This window comes from Engystomops pustulosus, chromosome 3 (assembly GCF_040894005.1).
Source record: "Engystomops pustulosus chromosome 3, aEngPut4.maternal, whole genome shotgun sequence".
Taxonomy (NCBI): Eukaryota; Metazoa; Chordata; class Amphibia; order Anura; family Leptodactylidae; genus Engystomops; species Engystomops pustulosus.
This window is the reverse complement of record NC_092413.1, coordinates 80,187,923-80,210,045: the sequence shown is the minus strand read 5'-3', so window position 1 is coordinate 80,210,045 and position 22,123 is coordinate 80,187,923. Positions and strand designations below refer to the sequence as shown.

Sequence of the window (22,123 nt, the reverse complement as noted above, 5' to 3'; positions counted from 1 at the left end):
TTATTTTCTATTAGAAAATAGTATTAAAAACATGGTTGTTCCCCTGGATTGGGTGAATGAAAACGTGGTGGATCTATATAGATATGTAGATCTCTATGTGTTACCAAAAGCACACTAATTCTATCTAGTAGTCATTATCAGCAATGCAGGGCTTCTGTACCCTACTTGGGATTTATACATGTATACGGTAAGTGTCCCCTGTTTTTTTGCAGACAGGAAACTGAATCATACATTCCTATAGGTCTGTTCACAGACAGTGAGAAAAAAATTAATTACCAATTAATTAATTAATATTAATCCACAAAAAATACCACATGTGAATGCAGCCTTATATAACCAAGTCACAGAAGAAACAAATAACCAGCACTCATGAGCTGAGGATTAGCTCTTTTCCAGTTCATGGATGCCGCCCCAGCAGCTGACTGTCTAACCCCTGAATTTCTCAACCCACAGCTGAGAGCAGCACTGAGTTCCATGATGAACCACCCATTCTAAAGACAGAAGACAATTTCAGCCTCCAGAGAGGAAGCCCTGGTTGTTGCTCACAACCAGTGAAGCTAGAATCCATTCAGACATGTCCACAAAATGCGTTTTGATTGCTATTTGATTTCTATAGAAACTCATCAGCCCTAGCACCACCCTTGGGGTTTCTAAACACATGACAAACTCCATGTGTAATTGAAGCGTGACAGATGGTTTTTATTTAAGAGTTCGGACAGAAGCTGCTATCAGAAGGTAGAGAGAGTCCTTATGCACACATATGTGATCTCCTAAGGAGAGCAAGCTATGATTTTTGAGGCTAGCTCAAACTATAAAAAATACTTTTTATAAAACTTTTTTTTCTTTTTTGCGCAAATACCCTCCAGTCCAGAGCAGGTATAAGAAAGGGGTTGTTTAAATATTTTAAACTTTTGTGCAACTTTTCAGACAAAAGTCTCAAAAAAACAACTAACTAACCAGACTAACACGCAGGGCTAGATTATCAATGGAACTCTTGGAGCACCAGTGATTGGCCCCACGATCTTGAGTGTTTCTCCAGCGAAAGTTTATTCGGTCCTGGGTTGCTGGGTCCGGCGGCCAGGTGTATGAAGAGAGCTCACAGACTGAGTCCTCTACATACACACCCACCGCTAAGACCCACGATCGGTGCTGGCACCAATTACGTCATCAGGGAGCGATGATCAGTTGACAGCAAGACCCCAATGACGGCAAAGACTTGTCATTTCTGAAGATCTGTTCCAATGTGTTAGTGGCACATCTTAAAAGGCCATGTGCAAAATCCCCATATATTTCTATACTGTAGTATAGCAGTATATGGTAGGATCGATTAGACAAACTAGGGTTAAAGTACCCTGGGGGGTGGGGGCCCAAGAAATAGTAAATAAAAATTTTAAAAAATTTAAAAAACATAAAAGTTCAAATCACCCCCCTTTCCCTAGAACTGATATAAAAATAAATAAACAATAAACATCTACTTATACATGTTAGGTATCGTCGTGTCCCAAAAGTCTCAATCTATTATCTACTATTTTGTGACACATAAAAATTTAAATAAAAAGTCATCAAAAGGTCCAACAGTTCATAATGGTAGCAATAAAAAAAAAAATCATTTTATCTCGCAGACATACATTATTTCACAAAATAAGTATGTTCTAAAATAATGGGTGAGGAAGGAATTAAGTTTAGCTGGCAGGTTTCGATATTGAGGATATAAGGCTGCAGACTCACAGACTCACTTATTCCAAGCATGTTGTATTCAGGAATGTACAAAACTAGTCTTTACTTCCTAACCTAAAGAGGATTTCCCAGGAATGACATACGGTATATCCCATATTAACCGGATAATTGTTTGGACCTGCTGTGATCAGCAGAACAGGAGACCACAGGCCCCCCTTAGCTGCCCACCATTGCCTTGTTTATTATGCAGTTGTGTGCCTATTTGGCCACAGCTTCCTCCATATGAATAGCTATCTCAAGCACTCCTATAGAAATTAATAGGGCAGTGACCATGTCTATTCAAACCTACAGGGCTGTCCCGCTCTCCCCTGGTTTGTCCCATCTCCTGGTCCCATACATTACAGCTGCAGAGCAGCCAAAGCATCGGGTCCAAAAGGATTCTGCCTGCTACCTTCTCACATGTCTAAAGGAGTCATGTGAGGAGGTAGCTCCTCCTCTCGGCTGGCCCGCACCCTTCTCCACATCACATTCAGAGTTTGGGAGAAGAGGATGCGAGACTGCTGCAGGGGAACAAAGGAAGGTAAGTAACAGTTTTATTTTGTTTAATACCTCGTCACAGGGGACTAGGACCACAGTAAGAGGAAGATGAAGGACAGGGGGCCAAAGAAAGAGGAGGCTGGAGAAAAGGAGGCCACAGAAAGAGGATGCTGGAAGACAGAAGGTCACAAAAGAGGGCACTGGAGGACAGGAGGCCACAGAAAGAGGAGGCTGGAGGACAGGAGACAACAGAAAAAGTATGATGGAGGACAGGAGGCCACAGGAAGAGCAAGATGGAGGACAGGCGGCCACCGAAAGAGGAGGATGGAGGAAAGGAGGCAACAGAAAGAGCAGGATGGAGGACAGGAGGCCACATAAAGAGCAGGATGGAGGACAGGAGGCCACATAAAGAGCAGGATAGAGTACAGGAGGCCACAGGAATAGCAGAATGGAGGACAGGAGACCACAGGAAGAGGAGGTTGGAGGAAGGGAGGCCACAGGAAGAGGAAGGTGGAGGACAGGAGGCCACAGTATGAAAAGGATGGAGGACAGGAGGACAGAGTATGAGGAAGATGGAGGACAGGAGGCCACAGTATGAGGAAGATGGAGGACAGTTGGCCACAGTATGGCGAAGATGGAGGTCAGGAGGCTACAGTATGAGGAGGGTGGACAGGAGGCCACAATATGAGGGGGGTGGAGAACAGGGACCACAGCATGTAAGAAGGGGTGAGCGTAGGAATACAGATAGTATTATCTATATTTTTATATATATATACTTTTACTATGTGGAGGCCATTAAGATCCATACTATACTATGCTTGTGGGTGGGGCAATGGACGGAAATGGGTGTGGTTTAGAAAAGGGGAAGGGGCCTTATGTTCCTCTTTCTCTCGTCCAACAGTTGGGAGCAATGGTCTATTTACATGGGGCACTGGCAAAATGTCATTGGTCCCTAGTGATCATTAAAGAAGTAGACATCCTTGTGTTAATCTGCTGTGATCAATGTGTATAAAAGGGTTCTACATTTTTAGAAATTATCTCTTTGACGTGTTGTGTTTGGTTATACATCAATGTCCATACATCAGCCTCTGTAGACACAGTGTAAAACAATATTTATTGTAAACAGTGCTTCCATAGAATCCACCTTATAGACATGTGCCAACAAACAGAGCACCTTCTTATAGTTGGGGTTCTTTAAGTTATCCACTAGGGCTGTAACTGAACACCTAATATAGAGTACCAAGAAGTTTAACTCTTAACTGAGTTGATATAGTCCAAGTCAAAATAATAATAAAATGAAGCAGGTACACAATATTATCCATAAAATGGAGTTACCATGCAATCATTTGTCAAATAATCATAATGACTTTGCTTCTAAGCTTTTTCTTTCAATTGTAAAGACCTTTGTCACTTGTGGTGACGGCGCTGCTGTTTCATAGCAACCTTTGTGAAGTTGTGCAGGAGGGAGGCACTGTGCAGGCTGTCAGGGAGAATTTAAAGAACTGCTACTTTCTTAGAGCTGATCACTTAATGCCGCAAGTAGGGACAAGCAGCAAGACAGGAGACCAAACATTAAGAAGAATAACTAAGGTGATTACCAAATCCTCTTATCCTCAGTATTACTGGACTTGCAGTGATTATTATGCTCTTCACCTCCTTGTATGGACTCATAGGGGGTCATTTATAGGGGGTCATAGTTGTTATTCTTTCTTTTCACTCTTTTTTGCGCCTATTCTAATGGTTGTTCAAAGTTGCCCTATTTACCTTAGCAGGGCAGCTGTGCTTGTTTGATTTGCACCTTTTTTCCATCAGAGGAAGGCGCATATTGCACGAACAAAAATAGCTAAAATTAGATTGAACACATTGGCGTACATTTATTAAAGTGTTTTCTGTCTAACTTTGAACTGAAAAGAACTTGAAAACTGCTTGCATATGTATTTATGAAGTGTTTGCACTATCTTTTTTCTGCCGCACAACAAAATTCTGCTCTTAAAGGACGATAATGTGCCACATTTATTATAGTGACTCAACAGAATTGTGTCACACGCTGTATGTTAAAGGTGCACCAATAAAAAGCTGGCGCACACTTCCAGAGCAGTGCAGGGTGCACCATATTGATGAAGACTGTGAGCCAGTATTCAATAATTTGGCACACTCTGCACATTAGTGAGGCAAACTGCACTATGCCCAGTTTGCACTACTTTTGATAAATATGAGCAATTTAACAGAGCACAAAACCTTTATGATAAATTAGCACAACAAAAAAAAAACCTGGAAAAGTAAAAGAAACAACAACTAAGTGATCTCACTATAATAAATGACCCCCCTAAAGCTTATATATAACATATTTAAGTTTAACAACATAGAGCAGCAAACAGGTAAAGGCAGTCCCCTGGTTACGTACAAGATAGCTTCTTTAGGTTTGTACTTAAGATGAATTTGTATGTAAGTGGGAACTGTATATGTTGTAATTGTAGCTCCAGACCAAAAATTTTTTTGCTCCAGTGACAGTTGGAGTTTCAATATTTTTTGCTGTAATGCAACTAAGGATTATCAATAAAGCTTCATTACAGACAACTTACAGGTGTAAGTTTCAACGTGGGACTAAAGTAAGAGCTTCACCTCACAGGGGGCAGAGGGGTCCATCTGTAACTTGGGGTTGTCTGTAAGTTGGGTGTTCTTAACCCCTTAACGCCGAAGCCACTTTTCACCTTCCTGACACGGCCCATTTTTTCAAATCTGCCCTGTGTCACTATAAGTGGTTATAACTTCGGAACGCTTTAACATATCCAAGTGATTTTAAAATTGTTTTCTCGTGACACATCGTACTTCATGTTAGTTGAAAAATGTTGGTGGTATGTTTTGCATTTATATATGAGAAAATCAGATATTTGGTGAAAATTTGGAAAAATTCTTGGTTTTCGAACTTCAAAATGTTCAAATTTTTCCATACATAGTCATAACCGCAAAAATATTTGATAACTAAGATTCACCAAATGTCTATTTTATGTGGACATGGTTTTTTATGCATACTCTTATTTTTCTAAGATGTTATGGGGCTTTGAACTTTAGGTGCGATTTTTCACATTTTCATAAAAAACACAAAATCCTGCTATTGAGGGACCTGCTCAGGTTTCAAATCACTTTGAGAGACCTAAATAAAAGTAAAACCCCATAAATTACCCCATTATAGAAACTACACCCCTCAACGTACGTAAAACAACTTTTATGAAGTTTGTTAACCCTTTAATTGTTTTACAGGGGTTAAAACAAAATCAGATGCAATTTTGAAAGTAAAATTTTTTTGGCGAAATGAATGTGTTTTTCAAAAAATGTACAAATTTTAAGTGGATAAAATACCAAAACCCTCCACAAAATTTAATACCCAATCCCTCCCGCATATAACAATACCCCATATGTGGTGGTAACCTGCTGTATGGGCACACGCCAGGGCATTGAGGGGGGAGCTGCGCCATGCAGAGCAGATTATGCATTGTCACTTTTTATTGGCTATACAATCTTAACTTTTTTGGCAATTTGGACATATAAGGGCTTATTTTTTGCGACATGAGACGCACTTTACAAATACTTCATTTTAGTGGGTCATTAGCTTATTGATGAGATTTTAATACTCTTGGTATTTTTGGGGGGTTGTACACCGTACACTAAAAATATTATATTATCTTTATTCTACAGATCACTACGATTACGGTGATACCTCATTTATATAGCTTTTCATGTATTTTTACAATTTTACTGGATAAAAACTAATATAGAGGAAATCTCATTTGTTTTTGCATCACCATCTTTTCGGAGATGTAACTTTAATATTTTTTGGTTGACAGAGCTAGTTTATGGCTTATTTTTTACGTGTTGAGTTGTTCTTTTCAGTGGTATCATTTTGGCGCACATAACTTTTTTTATCACTTTTTAGAACATTTTTGTGTAGAGATTTTATGAAAAATGTACATTTTTGGCGTGTTTTTCGGGTTTTGTTTTTACGGTGTTCACCGAGCGGGTCCAATAATGTTTCTGAGTTATTGTACGGATTGTTACAGATGTGGAGATACCAAATATGTGGGGGGTTTTTTTGCGATTTTGTGGGTTTTTTTCACTTTATTGCATGTGTATAGGGAATATTTGTCTTTAGGCAAATATGGGGACTTTATTTAATTAATTCTTTTTATTAAAAAATGTTTTTATGTAATGTTTTTAACTTTTTTATTTACTTTTACAGGTTAGCTTGAACAAGCGATCCACTGATCGCTCGTTCAAGCTCTTCTTCACATTACAGAGTGTAATACAGATGTATTACACTGTGTAATGTAACAAACCTAGCATGCTGCGCATGCTCAGTGTGTTACAGCCGGGTCCTGTCAGAAGGCAGGACCCGGAGGAGGATCGCGCAGCCCCGGGCACCGGCAGTCCCAGGGCTGCGATCGGAGCAGCGGAATCCCCCGGTAATTGCCGCGTGTTAGGGGTTAACACTCGCGATCGGAGAAATCTTATTTACTTATTTAGAGGCAGGTGTCGGCTATAATATATAGCCAACACCCGCAGCTTCTGGCCCCGGCTCCGTTCAGGAGCCGGGGCCAGAAGTTTGACGTATTAGTACTGCATTTTGCGGGAACGCACCTCCCGCCATGCAGTACTATTACGTCAAATGTCGGGAAGGGGTTAAAGAGGACCTGTCACCCCGGAAAACACACCCACCAAATGTGCCCCCCATAATCCTCCCCCCAGCCTCTTTCTCCCTAGCCATTTTTTTTTGTTAATTTATGTGTAGTAAATTGATTTAAACCGATCCGACCTCTTACCAAATAAGAGGTCGGATTGTGTATCTGGTGTGCTGGCAGGCAATGGTATTCATTAGGGGTCATGCCGACACACCCCTAGCACGCCCCTGCCAGCGGTCACATTGTAGGAGAAGCCGGCCGGCAATGTGAGTTCAGGATATGGCCGAAGCCGCTGTTAATGCGGTGCAGCAGCCAGCTTCTCCTACAATGTGACCGCTGGCAGGGGCATGCTGGGGGTGTGTTGGCCGGCCCCCTTATGAATAAGGCCGACTGCCAGCACACCAATTACACGAACCAACCTCTTATTTAAGAGGTCGGATCGGTTTAAATCAATTTTTAAAAAAATGGCTAGGGAGAAAGGGGCTGGGGGGAGTATCATTTGGGGCACATTTGGTGGGTGGGTTTTCCAGGGTGACAGGTCCTCTTTAAGTAGGGGACCGCCTGTGCAGCTCAATCCAAGACTCAAATGGAGCCTAGATAGTAACCTAGATTAAGACATTCTGAGGGCCTTCTTTATGCCCCCAGGTGTCTTGGCATAAAGATGATACCTTGGGATCGCACTCTAGGGTGCTGGCAGAATTAAGTAAAGTAATATCATATCATAAGCTATATCATTTAGATCATGCAATTGCTATGACCACAGTGTCTTTAGAGTCAACTAAAATCTCTGCACTTATGGTGGCTCCTTACATGCCGTTACCATAGTGCTACCAGTAGCAGCAGCTACAGAGCCTAGGAGAAGATGAATCCAGCTCTGCCTATTCATGTCTTAATAGATTTGGGACCAGCCAATTAGGACATGAATGGGTAGTACAGTTGAACACTGTATATTAAAATACTTTAATTGCAACTTTAATTAACAGTTCACATGGTAGATGCCATCTGATAACCATGTGAAGGGAACCTGTCACCAGAGGGTAATTTATAACTGGTAATAGGTTCCTACAGAAGAAGTACAGGATATTGCATACATGTTCTTTAAAATATCTGTCCCTAATATGGATAGTGAAATAAAGTATACACCACATTTCAAATGATTATGCAAATTATGTTTATCTCTGATTTTCCTAAATGGTTGATGCAAATGACAGTCAGTATAATAAAAGTCAACACACGTTAGAGCAGTGATGTCAAACCTTTTAGATACAGGGTGCCCAAACTAAAACCAAAACCCACTCTTATGTTGAAAAGTGTCAACATGACAGTTTGAGCAGTAATCTATTGATCTCTTCTGTATCACAAGTTTCAATTGTATTGGCGTCCTGAGGACACCAATACAATAGAAAGCAGGAGACATTTGGATTGTAGCTTTCCTCCAGGGCCCCCTAAAGAGGAAGAATCAGGGGACCCAAAGCATGAGGTCCAACAATAATCCATCTTTGCACACGCCTTCTGTCCACGCTCCTCCTGTAGTCCTGGCAGCCAAGTATGTGTATTTAAAATAGCACTGAGCGTGGCACGTCCTGGGTTGTCTTATACAACAGTAGGAAGCCTTCAGTCCTATCTGGTAAATTCTGTGCTGAGTGCCCACAGAAAGGGCTCCGAGTGCCACCTCTGGCACTCGTGCCATAGGTTCGCCACCACTGCGTTAGAGTATAAATCAAATTTAATTGATAAACCTCCCTATAATAACAGTATACAGGCAGTCCCTGTTACGTACAAGATAGGTTCTGTAGGTTTGTTCTTCAGTTGAATTTGTATGTAAGTAGGAACTGTATATTTTATAAATGTAGCTCCAGATAAGTTTTTTTTTTGCCTTTGTGACAATTGGATTTTAAAAAGCTTGGATTGTCGTAAGAACTAGGATTAACAATAAATCTTAATTGCAGACACATTTAATAACTATTATGGCTGTTATGGAGGTCCCATTCACTGAAATCAAAAACAAGGCTGTGACGTCAGCAAAGAGGTGGCAGAGTCATGTTTTGGGTCGGGATCATGGGAAACAGAGCTGGTAGACCCCTTTAGGGTTCCTGAAGTTGTGGAAATGAGCTCAGCAAAGTATATAGAGTTTCTGAGTGACCAGTTTCTTCCACGGCACAAAAAGAAGAATTGTGCCTCCCAGAGCAAAATTGTCTTCATGCATGACAATGGCCACCATCTTCCCCTGACTTCAAAACTTTTGGAGTATCATCAATCAAAAAATATGAGGGTGGGAGGTAGTTTATATCAAAACAGAAGCTCTGAAAGCTATTCTGATATCAAGCAAAGAAATTCAAGCAGAAACTCTCCAAAAACTCACAAGTTCAATGGATCCAAGAATATTAAAGAAGGGTTCCTATGTTAACATGTAAATTGACCTGTTAGGATTTTTTGGATTGAAATAGCTTTTTCTTTCAAACCTCCTATTGTTTGTTGCAAATTCAACAAATGACCATTTTCAGTTCTTTACAAGCTACAAAATGTTTTGAAACTTTGTTGTGCATAATATTTTGGAACTGTGCATTTTGTGTTTAATAATCTGCATTGGAAATCCCAATAGTAAATTTTGGTTGAGCTCTGAGAATTAACATTTTGTTGGGGGATTTATAGAGTATTCTGTAACAGTGCGTCTGTCAGGATCAGTGGTAGTGGATCCTCTAGACCACCACGGCCGATGATGTAAGCTGATACCAGGGACCGGTGGCACCCGGTTTTCACCAGAGCCCGCCGCAAAGCGGGTTGGACTTGGTGTGGGGTGGTACCACCAGGTCGTTCCACAAGTGAGACTTTGTCCGAGGCCAAGGCGAAGTACAGAATCGTGAAGCAGAAGTGTGGTCGGGGACAGGCAGGAGGTTGAGACAGGCAGCACAGGATCAGAGTCGGAGATGTAGCGGAAGGTCAGGACAGGCAGCACGGAAGCGAGGTCAGGAACGGAATCGAAGTCACAATGGGAATTCAAAACAATCACACAGGGCATCAGGAACAAGCTTTCTCTAAGGCTATGAGGCACAAAGATATGGCAGGGTGTGGGGAAGAGGCTGCATTAAATAAAATTCTGGGTAAGGCCAGCGTCAATTACCCTAGGGCGCATGCACACGTTCGAGGACCCAGAATCAGGAGCAAGGACGTGTAAGTGAATGTGCCGCAGAGCAGGGGCACACCGGGGGCATTGCGACCCGAGACTTGGGTCGTGGGACCAACCATGACAGTGTCATTCTATTCTTGCCGTTTCTACATTCTTGTACAATTTTTATACTCCAATACTGCTACATGACAATAACATCAAATTTAATAAAAGAAAAAAACAGTCACACAAATGTGTGCATTCTAGTAAAAGGAGCTATGTAAAGGTAGTGTATCTTTGTAGTCATAACCTTAATGACCAAAGTTTTTAAGATTGCAATGACATTTCCTGTTTAAGAGACAATGGAGGTGATCATTCTCTGACGTAGATAGACATGACTAGGCGAGAGCAGCTTCCATTGACAATTGTAAATACAAGGGTCATTGCACTTAAATGTCTGAAAGAAAGCTCTTTATTAAGTATGATGCATATTCTAGTTATGCCTGCAAAGTGTTTACATATTTAAATTTATGCTGGAAAGTCAACACACAAGTCTTATATTAGAGAAATGCACATTCATTGCTAGGAGTAGACTATTTACTCATAGAAATCAAACAAGAATTGTTATCTACCACGCATCTTGGTTTGCTAACTGAAGGTAGAACAAAGTATTAGAACACAGAAGATAACTAAAAGACTAAAATGGCCCGCGCAAGTAAGATTTTGATGGTGAGAGCTATCTTAATTATGGTGACATCATCAATTAAAGAGAAGGAAGAACTGATGTCTGTTGCTGAAGGGAGTTGTTTATAACTACCATAGTGTTGTACAGGCTAGGACTGGCCCACTTGTGAACCCACAGGTGGGCCCCAACACCTGGCACAATGGCAAGGATCTCCTTCCCCAGAAATGGGGCACAATGGCAAGGACCCTGCCAGTAAAAGTACTTGATGTGAACAGAACCAGTTGCTCAAGTACTATTCTTGCAGCTACCAAAGTCAATAGCATCTACATTTTTAAGACACAGATGCCATTGACACAGTTTTTTCATTGCTTGTGTCACACTCTGACCTGGGAAGGGCAACAGCATTATTATCTTCCTTCATATCTGTCCTGAGTCCTGATTCAGCTAGAAACAAAGACGTAGTACAATATATATTTTTTCGTATTTAAATATTACACTAATTATTTAGGGGGACAGGGAGTTGGCTATGGAGTGGCCCTTTTGACTACTGGCCTCAGAGAGGCCCTGTGACAACAATATCTGCTCAGTTGTATTGCAGTATATTGTATTAATGATCAGACCCCAACCCCCCCCCACCCCCCACCCCACAGGACGGGTTCTAAAAAAATTTAAAAAAATATGAAAAAAGTAGGGGTTCTAAAAAAGTAAAAAAATAACCACAGGATATGCTTAATCCATATTTAAATGAGGCAGTTGGTACACCCTGGGCATTGCTATTCCTGCCTCTTCTTCCAGTGTAGTCCAATGATTCTCTCAAGATGAATCTCAAGCTTATATGATAGAAAGGGCAGTGGTCCAGGTGAGAGAAGCGATGCTGGAGGTCCCAAGGACATGACCATGGTGCACACTCTGCCTCATATGAATTAAAATTTAAATATCTCAGAAATGGCACAACAGATAAAAATAATTAAGATGAAACTGTGTTTTTTTCCTACCGCATGCTGCTAACGGATTATGTTTTGAGTGCAGCTAGACTCTCTTTACGTTGACGGAAGCCTTAACCTCAAGTTTGCCATAGGGCCCAGCCCTGCCTAGTACCTCCACTTGCTTCATGATTATTTTCATGATATGATTATTCAACTGATGATTATCTTTTCCAGACAAAAGTTAATGGTAAGACTGAAATGCAATCATGGCTGAGAGGGAAGATGATGACAACGCATCACAGGCTCTAGTGTTTCGTCTTCATGTCAATGCTCCACGCATTGTCAGGGAAGTATTACTGGAACGTGGTTGGGAGGAATTTGATGAAGAGACACAAAGTGAAACAGAGTGGAACCTGTACTGGAGAACATCAGCATTCCAAACATCCGACCATGATAACATAAAGCCTTGGCAACGGCTTAATCATCATCCAAAGACAGCACAGATGACAAAGAAAGACTGTCTGGCCAGACATTTAAAACGAATGAAAGGTGTATATGGATCATCATATTTTGAGTTTAGTCCTGTTGTGTTTATTTTACCAAATGACTATACAAAATTTTTAGCTGACTATACCAAAGAAAGACATGAAAAAAGATCCAGTTATTGGATCTGTAAACCAACTGATATGTCAAGAGGTAGGGGGATATTCATATTCCAAGATCTAAAGGACTTGGCTTATGATTCTACTGTCATTGTTCAAAAATATATCACCAATCCACTACTAATATCTGGGTACAAATTTGACCTACGCATTTATGTGTGTGTTACAAGTTTCTGTCCACTAACTATATATATCTACCAAGAAGGACTAGTCAGATTTGCAACTGAGAAATTCAATCTCAGTTCACTTGATAATATATTTGCACATCTAACCAACACCAGTATTAACAAGTACAGCACCTCATACTCAGCAGACAAGGAGAGAGTTGGGAGTGGATGCAAGTGGACATTTGGTCAGTTTAGATCATATCTCCGTAACATAGAGGCTGATGATGCTTTACTTTGGCAGAGAATATATAACATAGTGACCATGACCTTACTATCCATTGCTCCATCCATACCTCAGTATCCTAACTGTTTTGAGCTTTTTGGTTTTGACATTCTAATTGATGATACATTAAAGCCATGGCTTTTAGAGGTGAACTATAGCCCTGCACTGTCTGTAGATTGCCCTAATGATGTAACTGTAAAAAAAAGTTTGATTAATGATATCATTGACCTTCTCAACTACAAATCAACTGATATGCAAAGAAACCAAAGTAGGAAAGCCAGTAGCCTTTCTAATATTTTAAGGTCTTCTAAACAAGAAACATCCCACATTTACGATATCATTACACAAAGTTCTAATGAATATGAAATAGGACACTTGATACAACATGGTAACTTGAAAGAAAATTTTGATCACTTGGAGAGTCCTATAAGTACTTATTGTCAACATTGTGAACTACACAAAAATAGTGAAGAAACATTAGGCCACAAGGGATTCAATGGGATAAGTTGTAATTGCAATATCACAGAAAACACTTTACTAGGATTAAATGAAGATATTATAGGCAGAGAGGTTATATCAAGTGGGAAGGCACCAATGAGTCCTCGTAAGACATTGACTTCCATTCTACGAGAAAAAATGAATATGCCTAAAAGATTAGGTGCTTCAAAACTGCCATTAGTTCTAAGAACTTCCAGAGCCAAGACAGGTGGAAACAATGTGGTGTGGACTTCGCACAGGAGTGCCATTAACTATCATCAGTTCCCTTTGTACTACATATCAGATTCAACCCAAATGCCCCCTGCTCATGTGGGTGCTTTTCTACTCATCTTTCCTTTCAACCAACCTTCACTTCTTGCTTCAAAAAATGGAGCAGATGTCAAAATTATAATTCAAGAAATGTTGAAAATAATGCAAAAAATGTCAACAAATATCAGAGTTGCCTAATTTTTTAACACAATTTGCTTGAATTTTAAAGCTTATGGGCATCGATACACTAATTTAATGGTACCATCAGCTTCAATTCAATTGCTCCTTCTTTCTCTATATATAATGTAGGGTAAAATATATGAAAATACATGCACATCTTGTATGATACAATATATAATTTCTGCGCTGTTTTAAAGTAGTATTTTCTATATTTTGAGGTATACCATATATAGAAATAGTTCATTAGGGGAGGTCCAACCATTAAGACAAGAGTAAGGGTTTCTTGAACCCCCATAATGTGTTGTACTTGGCTACAAACAGCATGGAAGCCATTCCATTCAGTCAGGGGCAAAAGAGTCTCACATGATTGGTGGGCATTCTAGTATACCAAATACTTAACACTGTGGATAGGAAATAACTTGTATATGAAGATATACATGCAGGGTAGTTTTTAAAAAAAGGTCAAGGAAAGCTACAGTTAGACAATTCTCTTGCCATGGCTTCTAGAGAAGTTAATTGTTAAAGTCGATTTAATATATGGACGGTACAAGTGCCAGATACAACATTGAAACAGCACTGTGCACAGTTGGAATTCTGTTTCTATACTGGTTTAGCTATTATCCCACATCATGTGATTGGGCTTCCAGTAAGTCATGAAGCTGCCACCCTGAAAGATTTTCATATTTCCTTCCCAAAGTTGGAGACAGTCAAACATTTCTCTTTTTTTGGATCACAAAAGGAAGCCCTGAGTAGGGGATTCCCATAAGTTGTGCATATACAATAATAGGTAATGTGGACAATCTCCTGAAATGTACCTCGATGTTAAACAATTTCACAGTTAGGTGATCTTCATCTGCTTAACCTGAGAAATGTCCTACACAAATATTTCCATTACTGAATTAGACCCCCTGCAAAAGCTTTAAGTCTTAACCACTATCATGGCTCACTGATCAAAAACATTATAATGTGGGGAAGAAGGGATACAAATAATGATTTTATAAAGATTTAGAAGTACTCTAAATAAATGCAAAGTACAATAAAAAGATGCTAAAACGATACAAAAAATATAATCCTCAGAGTTTAAACACAATTGTCGGGATCAGTCTGTGATTGTGGAACATGAAAAGTTCTGTGTCACGGACAGACCACATTGCCGGGAAAGGAACTCCATGACGTCTGATGCACAGAGCTCCTGCTTTCACTGATATCATGGCAAGTGTGTTTATGCCCTAGCCCTCCTGTACACTACCATATTTCATCTAGGGTCGCAAACTATGGCTTGTTTATCCGATTTTGGTGCTGGAGAGATTAATCAGAAGTGTCTGAAAGCAAAACTGCTTTAGATGCTCATGGCAACCAATCATAACCCTGCTTTCATTTTCCCACAGCAGTTTCTAAAATGAAATATGGGTTCTTGTTGGTTGCACTGAACAACTAGGGGAGTTTTGCTCTCAGACACTTGATAAATATCCCCCCAGCATGTCTTCAGTGTACTTTTATACTTTCTGAGCTGTAGATCCGCAACAATGGGCCATGTGTCATCCGTGGTTGGTAAATGATTATTGAGCATTATTGAGCAACAGATCCACAAATAGGGACGGCACATGGATGACATCTGTTTTGAGTCAGTATTTTTCTTATCCCCATAGACTTCTATTAGAGAACACAAATGCAAACACTGCCACGAATAGCACCTGCTCTGATTTTTTTTTTTATCTTAGGCTCAGAGATGATGATCCTCAGCTGTGTGTATGAGCCCATAGAAATAAATGGTGGAAAGAGTAAGCCTCAAAAACCACAGCCATATCACCTGAAGAAAATATGTATGTGTGCATGAGAGCTTACGTATACACAAGGTCAAAATATACAAAAAGTAAACTAAGAAAAGAAGCTGAAATTAAAAAATTAAAAGCTAATGGCACCTAAGATAATATACCTCCTGTCTAATTGAGAATCTGTTATTTTTGCAAGCAGCATATTATAAATCTATTTATTCTAAAACATTGTTTTTTTCATAAATGTCGCCCTATATGTCTATTTCATAAAGAATTTGCTTATTGTAAATAAAAATAGTTATCGAAACAGCTTACACAGTCTTCAATGTGTAGGTAACCTCAGTTTGTTTTACAATGCGGATCAATAAAGTTGAATGGGAAAAATGAGTTCTGGCTTAATATCTGAATCAATATACTACTTTATAAGATCCCTAGGGCCCTGGAGGCAAAAGGGGAAAAAAATACAGGGAATATGAGTCTAATTTTTGTTTTGACCCATTAAAACCAGATAACTATATTATATATTACACTCACTGGCCACTTTATTAGGTACACCATGCTAGTAACGGGTTGGACCCCCTTTTGCCTTCAGAACTGCCTCAATTCTTCGTGGCATAGATTCAACAAGGTGCTTGAAGCATTCCTCAGAGATTTTGGTCCATATTGACATGATGGCATCACACAGTTGCCGCAGATTTGTCAGCTGCACATCCATGATGGGAATCTCCCGTTCCACCACATCCCAAAGATGCTCTAGAAACCAGTCTGAGATGATTCCAGCTTTATGACATGGCGCATTATCCTGCGGAAAGTAGCCATCAGATGTTGGGTACATTGTGGTCATAAAGGGATAGACATGGTCAGCAACAATACTCAGGTAGGCTGTGATGTTGCAACGATGCTCAATTGGTACCAAGGGGCCCAAAGAGTGCCAAGAAAATATTCCCCACACCATGACGCCACCACCACCAGCCTGAACCGTTGATACAAGGAAGGATGGATCCATGCTTTCATGTTGTTGATGCCAAATTCTGACCCTACCATCCAAATGTCGCAGCAGAAATCGAGGCCCATCAGACCAGGCAACGTTTTTCCAATCTTCTACTGTCCAATTTCGATGAGCTTGTGCAAATTGTAGCCTCAGTTTCCTGTTCTTAGCTGAAAGGAGTGGCACCCGGTGTGGTCTTCTGCTGCTGTAGCCCATCTGCCTCAAAGTTCGACGTACTGTGCGTTCAGAGATGCTCTTCTGCCTACCTTGGTTGTAACGGGTGGTGATTTGAGTCACTGTTGCCTTTCTATCAGCTCGAACCAGTCTACCCATTCTCCTCTGACCTCTGGCATCAACAAGGCATTTCCGCCCACAGAACTGCCGCTCACTGGATGTTTTTTCTTTTTCGGACCATTCTCTGTAAACCCTAGAGATGGTTGTGCGTGAAAATCCCAGTAGATCAGCAGTTTCTGAAATACTCAGACCAGCCCTTCTGGCACCGACAACCATGCCACGTTCAAAGGCACTCAAATCACCTTTCTTCCCCATACTGATGCTCGGTTTGAACTGCAGGAGATTGTCTTGACCATGTCTACATGCCTAAATGCACTGAGTTGCCGCCATGTGATTGGCTGATTAGAAATTAAGTGTTAACGAGCTGTTGGACAGGTGTACCTAATAAAGTGGCCGGTGAGTGTATATATAGTTATATGCAAGTATAGTATAAACAAGGCTACATTGAAATTAAAGAGGACCTGTCATCCAAAAAAAGCACTAGGAGCTGCTTACTAAAGTAATCGCTATCAGAAATGCAGAAGTGGAACCCTCCGTAAAGATACTGCTGGGGGCATGTGACGGCATGACGTGAGGTCCTCATTAGAGCCGCGTCCCCTGCCCCCTGCAGCTTCTCACTGCCCGGCATGGGAGCTTCCCGGCGTCCTCTCTGACGGTACCTGGCTCAGCGTTCCTGTACTCCGAAGCGAGGTCTGCGGCATGGCACGTGGAGCGTGGTAGGCACGCTGGTGCCACCATTCAGAAAGCGGATCTCCGTGGGCTGAGGCTGCGATTGCGGGTGAGGTTCAGTGTCTTCCCCGACGTTGCGGTCATGTCCCATGCTGAACAAACTGGAGCAGGCCTGCACAGGCTGGTGATTATGGTGGTATCAGAGGATAGGAGGCAGCATCCAAAGCCCCGGCCATAGAAGATACTGGCGGTCAAGGCTATCACAACTGTTGAGCGAAAACTGAAGATACGTTATTTTTTAGCCATTCTTATATCTATGACTATTAGGCGCAGCATTGGCTGGGCTGTTTGGTTTGGTGGCTGATTTGACCTTTTTGCTAACCCACTAACCAGCCTTAGAACATATTGCCAGAACTAACATCTAAACCACAGGGACAGCTTTTTTTGGAAACTGGATGAGGTGGTTTGAAATCTGATTATAGATCTCTCTAATGGCGGATGTGACAACGATTTGATCTATTTCGTCGAATTTGTCTAAACCACTTAATATCTGGGACAGACTGGCTCCACGCTGAGATTGTCTGAAATTTGGTTTGTTTATGTGACGACGGATTAATATGCTTTACTCTCTACTCTACTAACCATTAGCGAAGCCTTGCTGGCTCTGGATGAAATCTAATTACTGTGTTTGCACTTACTTTATACTGCTATAACTGTAAAAATCTACATTGTTAGAACTGTAAAAATTGTCAAAGAGTGGTTACGGGTGTGTGTCCCACAGGGTTTATTCTGAGGTTGACATTGCAAGCCAACTTTGTCTGTTGACGTATTAACATCTTTAACAAATCACTAATCTACTAACGGGGTTATAATCGTGTAACATCTAAACTTGTAGACTCGCTTTAAATATTGTTGGGTAATATGCCTCCCAAAGCGAGTGCAAGGAAGTCCGGGGGGGAAGGGGACTGGAAAAAATTTGGAAGACCCCCTCCTCCAAAAGTTAAACAGACTGCCAAGGATACACAATAGGATCAAGAGGGAGAAGGGAGCCTTAGGCTAGAGGGATTACAGAGGGAGCATCTCCCTCAAGAGCTGAATACGTTATTGACGGAAATTTTGTCAGTGGTGAAGGATACTAAGAGCTCGGTTGAGGTATCGAAAGTGGCAATCAATAAGGTAAACGAACAAATTGACATTAAGCGTATTAGAGAAGAAATGAATAAAATTCGCGACAAAAACAGGGAGATATCGGAAAGTTGTAGAAAAGCAGTGTCACAAGTGAGCGATCTTAAGACAGACATTGAAAAAAATGAAAAAAGAAAACATAGGATTACAATAAAAAAATAACAGATATGGAAGATAGATCCGGAAGAGCAAATGTGAGAATAGTGGGCTTTCCGGAGGCAGAAGAGCCTAGAGATTTATCAAAAAAGATAGAAAAGTGGTTAGTAGATACTTTTGGGAGGTAGGATTTCTCAACAGCATTTAGGATAGAGAGAACCCATCGGGTCCAGATGAAAAAACCTGTGCCAGGCAGTTTATCTAGGGCCATTTTGGCGAAATTGATTAGCTCATACAATAGAGATATTATTTTGAAAAAAAAGTAGAGAAATCAGAAATCACTTTTAATGGGCAGAAGATCTCAATCTACCCCGATTTTGCCAGGAACACACAAAAAGCCAGGGCCAGTTTTAAAGGGATAAAGAGGGTTGGTGGGCGAGGGTTCCCCAGCAGGATGGGTTTTGTTTTTTTTTTTTTCCTCCCCTCTTTTTTTCTCTCCTATATGAATGGCGGGGATGGTTAGAATAGTTGCCTGGAACATCCGCGGGGCCAGCGACAAGGTTAAAAGATGCCAGATATTTAATGTGGTGAATAAACATCTGCCAGCAATTATCTGTCTGTTAGAAACTCACTTAATTGAAAAACATGTATATAGATTTAGAAAAAATGGGCCACTGAGACAATCCACTCTTTTGGTAACATATATTCTAGAGGGGTCACAGTGCTAATTCATGCCAATATAGACTTTGTGATAGACCAGAAAAAGATTGATAAAGAGGGGAGATACGTCTTCCTATACGGGAAATTATATGGAACAACAGTGGCATTTATTTATAATCCCCCACCTTTCTCTTTTAGAGTTTTATATGATCTGCTCTAGTTTTTGGAAGAAAAAAGGGAACTGTGCACTCATGATTATGGGAGATTTTAATTCAACCATGGACAGGTGTCGGGACAGAATTTCAGAAGCTAATTGCACGTTGCGTCAGGGAAAGAGGGAGCCATTGGCACTCTTTTGTGACAAACTAGAGTGGATAGATGTGTGGCGCAAATTATATGGCAATAGAAGAGCCTTTTCTTGCATGAGCCGGTCATATGGAACTCTATCTCGAATTGATCTTTGTCTGGCCAACCCTGATTTTTTTTTTAATTATTTACAAGATGTCATATGAAACCTGTTCCATATCAGATCATGGTCCAGTTATGATCACGATAAAAAAAACAGAGAAAGAAAATTGAAAGAAATATTAGTAGGAGCGGAGAGAGATTTGTGGGAGGATCCCACTGAGGAAAATAGACAGATAGCTAATAACGCCAGAGATCATCTTGAGGAGTTTTTTTTCAGGGCCAGAAATACTTTTTAGAGGGTAGGAAACCCGGGAAATTATTAGCTGATATGGTACAAACCTCTAAGGCAAACGGGAAGGTTATTACTGCAATTATGGATGAGGGGGGGAGATAAAGAGAGCCCCGGGATAGATTGTACAGGTCTTTAGTGAATTTTATTCTAATCTTTATAGTTCACAATCGTATATGCAAGAGGCGGAAATTGACCACTTTCTGGGGAGGGTCGTATTCCCCACAATATCTCCATCCCAAAGCTGACTCTGGCGGAGATCTCGGACGCTTTGGACTCCTGTGTCAGGGATTCTACTCCTGGGCCCAATGGGCTCCCTTTTAGTTTTTATAAAAGATATAGGAAAGAGATTCTCCCTTATTTACTAGATACATTTAGGGAAGGGTCTGCCTCAGAGTCACCCTCCAAAACAATGGCAGAGGCCAATATTATTTGATTCCAAACAAAGGCAAAGAGCAACTGGAGGTGGGGTATTATCGCCCAATATCCTTATTAAATACAGACATTAAAATCCTTGCCAAAGCATTAGCCTGTAGGCTTCAAAAAGTAATGAAATATATCATACACAGTGATCAGAAGGGGTTTATCCCAGATAGAAAGATAAGTGACTGTATGCTCAGGATATTCTCAGCTGTACTGTACTGTACTCGCCAGGGCTGCCCCCTTTCCCCACTCTTATTTGCGTTGTATATAGAACCCCTGGCCATTATGATCAGGGAAGATAGGGGTATTCGAGGTGGGGGTTGTGGTGGCATAGAAGACAAAATTTGTCTGTATGCTGACAACATGGTGTTATATCTGAGCGACTCTTTACAATCTGTCCCGAGCGTACTGGGTTTGGTTAAGGAATATGGGAGGCACTCTGGACTGGATATTAACTGGCAGAAATCTTTACTCTTGCCCTTATGCCCAGAAGTGCAGGAAGTTTTTTCAAACAAAAATTAACTTCTATGTGTGCATCATTTCACCTATTTGGGTACTGTCGTTTCTAAAGAATTGAGCGATTTTGAGAAGAAGAACTTAAGCCCCTTGATACAGGGAGTAAGAAATAAAGTGAAGACCTGGGGCAAATTACCATTGACAAAGGCAGATAAGACAGGTTTAATTAAAATGATCCTGCTCCCCAAAATTTTATTTACCCTGTCAGCCTGTCCCGTCTGGATAAATGAAAGTTTTTTTAACATGTTGGAGAGGATTTTGAACGATCTGTTATGGGGGCGAAAGAGGGTTAGAATTAAGATGTGCTATTTATACAAACCAATTGATCAAGGCGGCTTAGGTTTACCGTTTTTTAAGGGATATTATTTGGCAGCCCGGTTAAGCAACTTGGTAAGATGGGAATCCAATATTACTATTTTGCATCTGGTTCGACTGGCGGAGGGTAAAGTTAGTAATATTTTTGAGCTACTTGAATCTTCTATTCCGCTAGCCGAACCATTTTCGAAATCTTTAATATGTCACACTCTGTTTAGATCTTGGTTAGAGATAAAGAAAATATTTGCAATACAAGGATTTCAAGACGAAACACCGATATGGTTTAACGACAATCTTCCAGATATGAAAACGATACCAGATAAGGGGTTTTGGATCAAGAAAGGGGTCATATATTTATCTCAAGTGGTGTTGGAAGAAAAGGTAGCGACTTTTGAGGAATTAAGAGTGAAATGTAGATTAAGCAGGGGTGATGTGTTCAGGTATATGCAATTTTCACATGCACTAAGAAGAGGAAAACACTTGATTAGGTTAAAGAAAGAAACACATGAGGGTTTGGAGTTCATTAAAAAAAATAGGGGACACAAAAAGAATTGTATCTAAAGTATATAAATACATTTTGAAGGAGTAAACGTGTAAATTTTCACATGGATCTAAAACGAAATGGGAACGGGGGATTGGGACACTGGGTGGTAAAGATTGGCAGAGAGTGTATAGTAATTTTAAACAATGCTCATTGAATTGGAATCACAGGATCATACAAATGAATTTGGTATATAGAATTTATTATACCCCCGATTTGTTATTTAAAATGAAAATTAAGGAAGATTCGAGGTGTTGTAAATGTAACAGAATTGAAGCTGATTTCTCACATGTTATATGGGAGTGCCCGGAGATGGAGAATTTTTGGAGAGAAGTGTTCGACTATACATCTCGGGCATTGGGCCAGAACCTTAGACCA

At 40.6% G+C, this 22,123-nt stretch overlaps 1 protein-coding gene across 1 annotated transcript; it reads left to right on the top strand.

Annotated features, from left to right (window-relative positions):
* Window positions 1-3,655: 3,655 nt before the first annotated feature.
* TTLL2 (tubulin tyrosine ligase like 2) lies at window positions 3,656-15,594 on the top strand. Its single transcript, XM_072141203.1, has 2 exons — window positions 3,656-3,804; window positions 11,842-15,594. The coding sequence occupies exon 2, from the start codon at window positions 11,874-11,876 to the stop codon at window positions 13,602-13,604; it is 1,731 nt and encodes a 576-aa protein (XP_071997304.1). The 5' UTR covers window positions 3,656-3,804; window positions 11,842-11,873; the 3' UTR covers window positions 13,605-15,594.
* Window positions 15,595-22,123: the final 6,529 nt, after the last annotated feature.